This window comes from Podarcis muralis, chromosome 8 (assembly GCF_964188315.1).
Source record: "Podarcis muralis chromosome 8, rPodMur119.hap1.1, whole genome shotgun sequence".
Lineage (NCBI taxonomy): Eukaryota > Metazoa > Chordata > Lepidosauria > Squamata > Lacertidae > Podarcis > Podarcis muralis.
Genome location: NC_135662.1, coordinates 19,999,737 through 20,009,744, shown reverse-complemented (window position 1 = coordinate 20,009,744; position 10,008 = coordinate 19,999,737). Strand labels below are relative to the sequence as shown.

Genomic DNA, 10,008 nt, shown 5'->3' with positions numbered 1-10,008 from the left:
CATGCTTGCCTTTTTTTGTCTGCTATAATGAAGACTATGTGAAAAAATGAGTAGGGAGCTATTTGTTTTTCTTTCTCTGCCACAAGAGACAGAGAAAACGAGCTTCCCACAACTCTTAGCTTCATAAATGCTGACATGAATCTTAATGTTTTAGTATTTAACTTTTCGTTTGTTTTAAAGTATTGCATATTCTTCCTGATCTTATTGTTTTAACTTTTTGTAAACAGCTTTGAGAGTGGGCAGGTGTTTTTTTAACCATCAAATGATAAATTTTATGAAGTATATAAATAAATGTGCTGTTGTGTGCAGGAGAGGAATTATTATATGACTAATGAATTGTTATAAAGGAGCTTTTTCTCCAACAGTAAAATTTAGCTTCGCAGCAGGGCTGGCTGATGAAAGGAAAAATAGGTGAGTGCATCTTGCTTGCATCATGTCCACAAACTGGTTTAATTTTTCAAAGATCTCACCCGCGTCATGATCATACTAAAGTGGATTTTCTGTGTGCCTTTGAACAGTTGCAGAGCAGCTACCTTCCTGTTTCTGCAACAGTGCTGAACCTCCTCTTCTCATAAGAGGCTTACCTATGGCATTGTTTAGATTCATTATCTCTTACCTTCAGACAGTAATAGCAGCTGTAGAACTGAGTGCACTCAAACCCCTAGTTATTCTCCCTCAAATCAGAGCTCCTACCTTAACATCGGGGGAAGGAAGACAAGAACATCAGTATTATTTATGTATTTATTTATTTGCTTGCTCTTTAAAAACCCACTTTATTTCTAAAAAGGTTGAAGATTTTCATCTGGAACCCAAACACAATCAAAGTTTACACATAATGAGAAGTTTCAGAGTCAATTAAAAAAAAATAGCAGAGGAAAGTAAGATGTTCGTGCTCACTATCGTTTATCTGATGAGCCAATGCAAAGTGCTAAGCATGGAGACATTTATAGAGATGAAAAAGCAAACGAAACAAAAATGAAAACAAATAACCCCGCCTTTTTAACTAAGGCTGCAAATTACATTTTAATTATTTTGGTAGATTTCCACACACATATATATGGAGTGATTTGACTTAGCATGCCAGATAAGACATTGCTGTAATAAAAAAAAAAATGAAGAAAAATGAACAACCAGCTATTATTAAAAAAGATGTGACTGGAAACTATTTGGAAAAGCAGCAAATTAACCATTTCATGGAAGCACCTGCTGGAAAGAGAAAAACAAACAAATTCCTTGCACTTTCTTAACAGAACTGCAACCTTGCACAAATAATGAACTGTTTATTAAAAAATAAAGCCGAAAACTTCTCTCTATTAAATACAAGGCAAATGCGAAGATACATTTTGGTCATGGTGCGATAAATGTTGCTTTTGAACTTACAGCATACCTCTGTATTTTCCTAATAATTTTTTTATGCAGTCACTATGTGAGCCAATTTTGAATGCAACGATAACGCGATACGTTTGGTCATTAGTTCTCAGTGTTCACTTTTATGATGAAGAGCACTTTCGTCGTCAGAACGAACAATCTCTCGTTTGTTGCCTGGAACCCCAAAACGGGGTCATGGGTTTCAAGAGTCGCTACCAACTGCTTTGCAACTTGCCCCACTTGTCTTCCTTCCTTCCTGTTGTAGAGAACAGTAGACAGAGGAGTCGGTTGCCGATAGATGAAGACGCGTCGCAGGCACTCGCAAAGGGCAGAATAGGAGTGATTTGGGGCACAGGCCATAAACTTCTTGTCTTGTTTTGATGCTTGCACATAACCTGAAGCACACACAGACAATAAAAAAAGAAGATAGGGCTACAGTGGTACCTCGGGTTACATACACTTCAGGTTACATACGCTTCAGGTTACAGACTCCGCTAACCCAGAAATAGTACCTCGGGTTAAGAACTTTGCTTCAGGATGAGAACAGAAATCGTGCAGCGGCAGCAGGAGGCCCCATTAGCTAAAGTGGTGCTTCAGGTTAAGAATGGACCATCGGAACGAATTAAGTACTTAACCCGAGGTACCACTGTATTTAGATATGCTACATCCTCTCTCAAATAGAGGTCTGCACCATTTTTAAAGAGACAACCACTGAGTTTTCTTTTCTTTTAAAGAAAGAAGATGCAAAAATAGATATTGGCAAGTATTTCGTTTGGATGAAAGCTTAGCAAACATCTTCTATGCCCAGTATCCTCAGGGATAGACTACTGCATTGCCCTCCATTTGGGTGTGGCTCCTTTAAACTGTTCAGAATTGCAGCTGGGGCCAATGTGTTTTCCTGATATGGGAGGACTGACTCCCATCATCCCTGACCATTGGGTATGTCAGTTAGGGTTGATGGGAGCTTGTGCTGCTGCTGCTGTTGACATCCGTCTGCCTTGAGAGACAATGGAGTGTGTGAGACAGGCCTGGACTTGTTTGGGGAGCACCCAACCTCTATACTAAACGCCACAGCTGAAACTTTCAAAACGAAGGGTGGAATTCAGTCTTGCTCCATTACAAAAGCTCTGTCTGCATAAATGTTTTAGCTTGCCAGATGGAACTACACCCCCCCCCCTTCTTCCCATGCGCTGATCTGAGGGTTCTTTTGACCCTGCCTCAGCCAATCTGGGGGGCAATGGGGGGATGAGAATATGCCTGAGCAAGGGACTCCTAAGTTAAATCGCTCCCACAGACTGTGGTATAACACAGCACATTGCTGTTCAACGCAAAGCAAACAAATCCCAAAGTTATAGCGAACCTCTTTTGGAACAGAAGGAGCACTTTTAAATACAGTCAGTCATATGTGTAGAAATGGGAAATATACAGTGGTACCTCAGGTTACAGACGCTTCAGGTTACATACGCTTCAGGTTACAGACTCCACTAACCCAGAAATAGTACCTTGGGTTAAGAATTTTGCTTCAGGATGAAAACAGAAATCGTGCTCTGGCGGCGCGGCAGCAGCAGGAGGCTCCATTAGCTAAAGTGGTGCTTCAGGTTAAGAATGGACCTCCAGAACGAATTAAGTACTTAACCCGAGGTACCACTGTACTGGCCTCTGAAAAATTCAGTATATGAAGTGGCCCAAGATGTGGAAATTCACCACAAAGTGTTATTCATTAAAAATTATGGGATGAATAAAGCAAAAATGCTTTAGAATTCCCTGTTATTTTCCACAATGAAGATTAAAAACATTGGACTGCCAGCTAAAAAACCCAAAACCTTAAAGTGTTGTTGTATTTTTTACATCAACACAATCCTGAATTGAAATCTTCCAAAGGGTATAAGATGGGCAATACTACAGCACTCCTTCTGCCAGTAGTGTGCTCAGTGAAATCCACTCAAGTCAGTGAATGCCTGGAAATTTTTTTATGGATTTCCCCCCACTCTGGAGAAATTAACTTGGAATTGATCCTCAGATTTGATCTGGGAGTTGTCTCGAACTAAGTTCTCCTGAGAGCAGGCCCACAGAAATTAATGGCCATGACTAACTTAAACCCATTGGGTCTACCTACAACTTAACTGCACACAACCCTGAAATATGTTTTTTATCTGTGGACATAGATTCTATTTATGTTCTCCAGATGGCACTGTAGAACCCTTCATCCATAAAACTAATTTCTATTTAATTCTGAAGAAACTTGGCTTGCTGATGAGATAGTAATTAAGATTTTAGAGATCTCCATTCTCAATTAGTTGGCTATGATGAGGAGGCAGTAATTAAGATTATACTGATTTTTCCCCCATTGTCAGTTGGTTGCTTATTCCCTTTTAAGTCATTACGGAAGTCAGCTTAGCGTTTAGCTACTTTCCAAGATGCAGCGATTTATCAACCGAGTTTTGAAAGACAGAGAGCTCTGTTATGGATGAGATCAGAGATACTGCACGGAAGTGTTGGAAGAGTTATGGACCACAGCTTTATAAGGAAGAGAAAGGCTATTTCAAAAAGCCTTCCTCCCATACCTAAGGCATTGAAGGTTGAAATGTGCTCCCATTTGTCCGGCTGATCTGGGCGTGGCTGCCAGAGAAGAGCATCGACATCATGGCGTAAGCAGAAGCATGGCATTTCCTTGGGATCCACCACTGTTGAGAAGAGGTACTGGTTGCTTCCAAGATTCACCTGCAGAAAAAAAAAGGGGGGGATCCTTTTAGTACAAATGTAAAGCTTATCTGCTTGATTATATGTAGCATTAGCAGCTTCACAGCAGTTGGGGAGGGGGCAGAAAGAAAATAGGTAGAGCAGGTATCCATGCACTGTGGAGGACCAGCATAGCTAGAGTCAGTTTCGGTTCCCCCCTTGCCCTGACATAGATATGAAAGGTGGTTTACTTACACCAAGGAATGTTTTAGTGTAACATTAGAGCCATTCAAAACCGCTTCCTTGTGGTTCAAAGATTACCCTAAATTCTATTCCTAACAGCCAGGGGGGCATGTTGGCTTAGAAGCTGGGACATCGAAGTTCAGATCTCCACTCAGCCATGAAACTTGCTGGTTGACTATGAGCTAATGGCTATTTCACAGTACTGTATCATCAGTACCTCCCTGTGTCATCATGAGGTCAAAATGCATGCTACCTTGGACTCTTAGTAAAGGGACCCCTGACCATTAGGTCCAGTCGTGACCGACTCTGGGGTTGCGGCGCTCATCTCGCTTTATTGGCCGAGGGAGCCGGCGTACAGCTTTCAGGTCATGTGGCCAGCATGACTAAACCACTTCTGGAGAACCAGAGCAGCGCACGGAATCACAGTTTACCTTCCTGCCAGAGCGGTACCTATTTATCTACTTGCACTTTCGAACTGTTAGGTACGATAAATAGGCAACAAATAGACCATACAGCACAGTTGAATACATTTATTATTTTAGTCTGAATGTAATCTTTACTTTTTAAATTTGTTCAGATTCTGAAGTTTCAGACAGGACTGAACCCATTTAAACTATGAAATTACTGGGCACGTTCAGGACGGGGAAGTAAAACAAGTATCAATATAGAACTTAAGGCTATTGCTAGACATTACTGTTTAAGTATCTAAGCAATGACTTTCACCTCTCTGTTTCCTGTTTCTCTCCCCTAATGGTAATATTTATGTAGTGTTTGTTATTCAACAATAAAAATAAGAAACAGAAATTCAAAACTTCCTTTAGAAAGACTACCAGCGACATCTACTTTTCTCAAAACCCACTGGTGAATTGCCAGGGCTTGCTATATACATTGAACAGCAGCTACAATTATAACGTTAAACGAAACCACCAACCCACAAGTGCCACGTCTTCCAAAGGAGGATGTGGGGGAAGAAATGGCTGCTTTCTCACAAGTAGTCCAACCAGCAACCTGTCAGGATGGGCAGCAGCTAAGCAAGGGGGGGGGGGTGATGGCTTATAAGTCTCAGAAGGAGCCAGGGAGGAAGAGAGAAGCCAGAGGAAGGCAAAGGCTACCTCTGGAAGGAGGACGTTGCAATGGGTGCCGGGAGTTAGGAGGGCTTATTTATTCCCCCATAACAAGCAGGTTTCTCTGATCTGCCAAGAGAAGACAGCCTGTGCCTAAAAGCAGCAAGGACGGCTATCTAGGTCTCTGAGTGGTCTGGGACCATGACAGCTCCATTTTGTAAAGATAATGTTTAAGCCAATTTAAGCACCTACTTCTCAGGCGTCTAATGGCATGAAAACAAACCGCTTTGCTTTGCACGCTGAGAAGGATCGAAGCAGATCCGTTAGATGCAAAGGCTACATCGCCAGAAGCTGTTTTTTCAGAAAAAGAACAATCTGGCTGTTTCAGCCAAGACGGCAACTTGTAACCAAAGGCAGGGCTAGCCGACATCTGAAGTCCAGAGAACTGGGGGCTTAAGCACCCGTCTGCTCTTGGGCTAGTTTGTTAAATTCAGTATCTACTTCAGGGTTGTTGTTTTCCCCTTTTTAAATATTTTCTTAGTTTAAGAACAGAGGAAGCTGTCTTAGACCATGTCAGATCCAGCTTAGTAATGTATGCACTGACTGGCAGCAGCATTCTGTGGTTTCATGCAGAAATCTTTCTGCACACACGGCAGTATCTCTGCCACGCGACTATGACCCATCTGTTTTCTCCTCTAAAGCAGGCTCTCTGGATGTTATTTGTTGCAAAGAGGCAAAACTGTGAGGCCACCGATATTGGGACTTGCCCGTTTTACACGTTTACATTTGTATTCCCAATCTCAGCACCACCAGTCGCTGGATGACACACACACACACACACACCCGGTGCTGCGGATGAACAGCAGAAAGTGAGAAAGGTAACGTTTTCAGAGAAATGATTTTCTAGGTCAGTATTTCTACTATGATTCTGAGAGTCCCATTGACTATACATCATGCACTGTCTGCAGTAATAATGTTGCTGGCAGATTCTAATATCATATGCTGACTCCCTTGAATAAATAATGCCTGAATCCACTTTACTTCTAATCCAACTCCACGTTAGGAACACCAGAATGGAAGGCCATAGAGAAACATAAGCTTCTCCATGGACTAATTCAAAACAGATTACTGTTATTAATATTATTAATATTATTTCCCTCTCCCCCCACCCTTTTCTCCTTCTACCCAGTATCTTTGAATGTACACCCTCCCCATACAAGTTAAGATCAAGAAGATGTCTCTCTTACTGGGATTCACATGGTTCATTATAGTTCCTAATGAAATAAGGCAAACCTAATGAATACAGTGGTACCTCGGGTTAAGTACTTAATTCGTCCCGGAGGTCCGTACTTAACCTGAAACTGTTCTTAACCTGAAGCACCACTTTAGCTAATGGGGCCTCCTGCTGCCGCCGCGCCGCCAGAGCACGATTTCTGTTCTCATCCTGAAGCAAAGTTCTTAATCTGAAACACTATTTCTGGGTTAGCGGAGTCTGTAACCTGAAGCGTATGTAACCTGAAGTGTATGTAACCCGAGGTACCACTGTATATTACTTTAGTAGTAGCAATAATAAGAATAATAATAATTTATTTATACCCTGCCCATCTGGCTGGGTTTTCCAGCTACTCTGGGCAGCTTCCAAAAAAAATTAAAATACAATAGTCCGTCAAACATTAAAACATTTGAAAACTTTGGCAGGATTGAAGTAAATCTTATGTCATGTTGTAATATCTAATCAAAGAAACTGTGAACTATAGAATAGAATAGGAAAACTGATGGAAGGGAAGGACGGAAGTCAACAGCTCTACGGAGCATGAAGTAGGATATATGTAATAAGATTTGATGTTTTACTGGTGTTGGTGGGTGATCTTAAATCTCAATAAAAATTATTTATATACAAACATTAAAAGCTTCCCTAAACAAGGCTGCTTTCAGGTGTCTTCTAAAAGTCTGGTAGTTGTTGTTCTCTTTGACATCTGGTGGGAGGGCGTTCCACAGGGCGGATGCCACTACCGAGAAGGCCCTCTGCCTGGTTCCCTGTAACTTGGCTTCCCTGATTCTATTGTGCCTGATTCTATTGTGCGTGCGTGGGAACCTTAAGCTACCCAACTGGACCCCATATGAAGGGGTGATGAAGTGCCATCCAGAGAGGTGGTTGGCTAAAACAGTGTTTCCCAACCACTGTTCCGCGGCACACTAGTGTGCCGCGAGATGTTGCCTGGTGTGCCGCGGGAAAAATTAAAAAATTGAAAGATTTTTTTTTTAAAAAAGTCAAATTTTCGATTGGGGCGCCGTCACTAGATGACCCCTGGGGTTCCCTCCCTCCCTCCCGCTCTGCGCCTCCCTCCTCCTCCTCCTCCGGGGAGGCCCTTCCTGGCTCTCGGCCAAGGCTTGGCGGCTGCCACTCACTCACTCGCTCGCCCACCCGTCCCTCCATCCCTGCACCCGGCCTCTCCCCCTCCGTCCCCGGCGCGGGGGCTGCCGGGATCCGTAGTCCCCCTCTCCCTTGGGCTCTGCGCCCGCGCGGGGTGCGCGAACTACGTTTCCCAGCGTGGCCTGGCGGGCCGGGCGTTTTGTTTGAAGCGCTCTTCTCCCAGCCATGGAATGAGCGCGGCGGCGGCCGGGCGGGCAGGGGCTCTTCCGCGCAGACCCCGCGCAGCCTGCCTGCGCCCCCCGGAGATCGGGCGGCAGGATGGAGCCCGGGGATCCCCGCGGAGGTGGAGCGGCGGAGGCGGAGGCTGCCCCCCAGGTAGGGCTGCGTCGGGGGTTTTTTATTTTTGCAATGCTGCATCCGCGCCGGAGGGGACGCATCGGACCGCGGGGAGACCCCTTGGCGGGCGTGCAAGGCAATGCATGTGTGCAGGCGTTGCATGGAGTGCAGTGCAGTGCAATGGCAACGCGGCGCCCTGCATGCATGCATGCAACTTCCACCGGCGCTCCGGACTTGGCAGGTGAGGGGGGTCCCCAGTGGGCGGCAGAGAGAGCCGGGAGGGCGAAGGGGAGCCGGGGGGAGCAGCGCTGCTCCCCGAGCCGAGCCCGGGGGGAAACTTCGGCGTCGTTGCGCCGGGTGTTGGAAGCGGAGGCTGGCGGGGGCCCCTCACCTGGTCGCCTCTCATATATTTCGTGCATTGCATTCATCGCCCGCTTTCTCCTCCAAGGAGCTCCCGGGGGCGCGCGTGGTTCTCCCCGTGTTATCCTCGCAACAACAGCCCTGCGAGGTGGGTCAGGCGAGTGGCCCAAGGGAGCACCCAGGGATTGTCCTGGCCAGGTGGGGTGATTTGAACCCTGCTCTCTGCCTGGTCTTCGTCCTCATTTAGCCCCCACATGTGCATGACTGTGCATGACTGAGGTTTTCCCCCCTCGTCTTGGCTATGGTGTGAGTCTGTGCTGTTAATTAATGGGGTTCTGCCTTCGGAGAAGATGAGCCAGCCCTCAAGGAGGTGATTATGTAATTTGCTAGCAATTCATGTCCCTCCCGGCGTGACGCTGCGCGCTGACGTCACGGGGCTGTAATGGTGGTGTGCCTCGAGATTTTTTTCATGAAACAAGTGTGCCTTTGCCCAAAAAAGTTTGGGAAACACTGGGCTAAAACATGCTACTTACTGATAAACATTAAATTAACCCAGTATAGATGGGAGGCGGGACACAAAGATGCTTCTCTGCTAGACAGCCTTCAGGATTGACATGTTTCTTGTGCATGCATTCAATTTGTTTTGAGATTTGTTTCCTACCATATGGTTCCTCTGAACCTTCTGGGAACCTCACAAGAAAAAAAAAAAGAAAAAGCCCAACACAGTATCTAAAGAGAGATGAAAAGCCCCTGATCAGAAAAGCATAAAAGAGCATACTAGCAGCACATGACAGAGCCTCCAAAATCAATTCCACTTACTCTCCCCGGCACCTACTGGAACAGAAAGCTTTTTGCTACTTAAAGATAAAACCAGAGGCAACCTGCCAAGCTTCTTTTGAGAAAATTCCATAATGAGGCTGCCTCATGCACCTACCCACTCACCCTGGTGCTCACAAGAGGGGTTAGAGATCAGCTAGCTTTCTTGGGCAGCTGCAGGTTGGTCCCAAGGATTATTCTTTGTCATTTAAAATGGACACTGGGAGGGTCTGGGCATGCACAAGTTAAAGCCAACTGCATGCGGTGAAGAAGTCTGAGTGAACAGCTATTTGTGCAAAGGCTTCTTCCTGCAAAGCAGTCTACATGGATGTCCAAGTCAGGACCAGAAACACGGTGCTACTCCTGGTAACAGTGTGATGCCCCCTTCACACAACTCACACCCTGCAGTATGAGTTTTAGGCTTAAGGAGTAACAAGAGAGGAAACTGCACAAGATTAGCAATATTTTCTTACTGGTGGATAGCTTGTTTCTAAAATGGAAGAACTTTTGTCAGGACTTAGGCAACCATAGAATCTTGCAGCTGTTGACTTCTGAGATCTTGACATTTGGAGGGGTAATCTACAATGAAATACAGTGGTACCTCGGTTTATGAACTTAATCCGTTCCAGAAGTCCATTCTTAAACCGAGGCACGCTTTCCCTAATGAGGCCTCCCATCACCGGTGCCCTTCCACCATTTGGCTTCCGTTCGTAAACTGAGGTAAAGTTCGCTAACTGGAACACTACTTCCAGTTTTGTGGAGTTCATG

At 45.1% G+C, this 10,008-nt stretch overlaps 1 protein-coding gene across 3 annotated transcripts in view; it reads right to left on the bottom strand.

Moving 5' to 3' along the window:
* Positions 1 to 729: 729 nt before the first annotated feature.
* NUDCD1 (NudC domain containing 1) overlaps positions 730 to 10,008 on the bottom strand; it is a 59,437-nt gene continuing 50,158 nt past the window's right edge. For all 3 annotated transcript variants that reach the window (XM_028736277.2, XM_028736275.2, XM_077932767.1), the window contains exons 9-10: positions 3,933 to 4,089; positions 730 to 1,763 (exon numbers count right to left, since the gene is read on the bottom strand). In XM_028736277.2, coding sequence (XP_028592110.2) covers positions 1,471 to 1,763; positions 3,933 to 4,089 — 450 coding nt within the window. In that variant the 3' untranslated portion in view covers positions 730 to 1,470. The remainder of the gene's footprint in view (positions 1,764 to 3,932; positions 4,090 to 10,008) is intronic.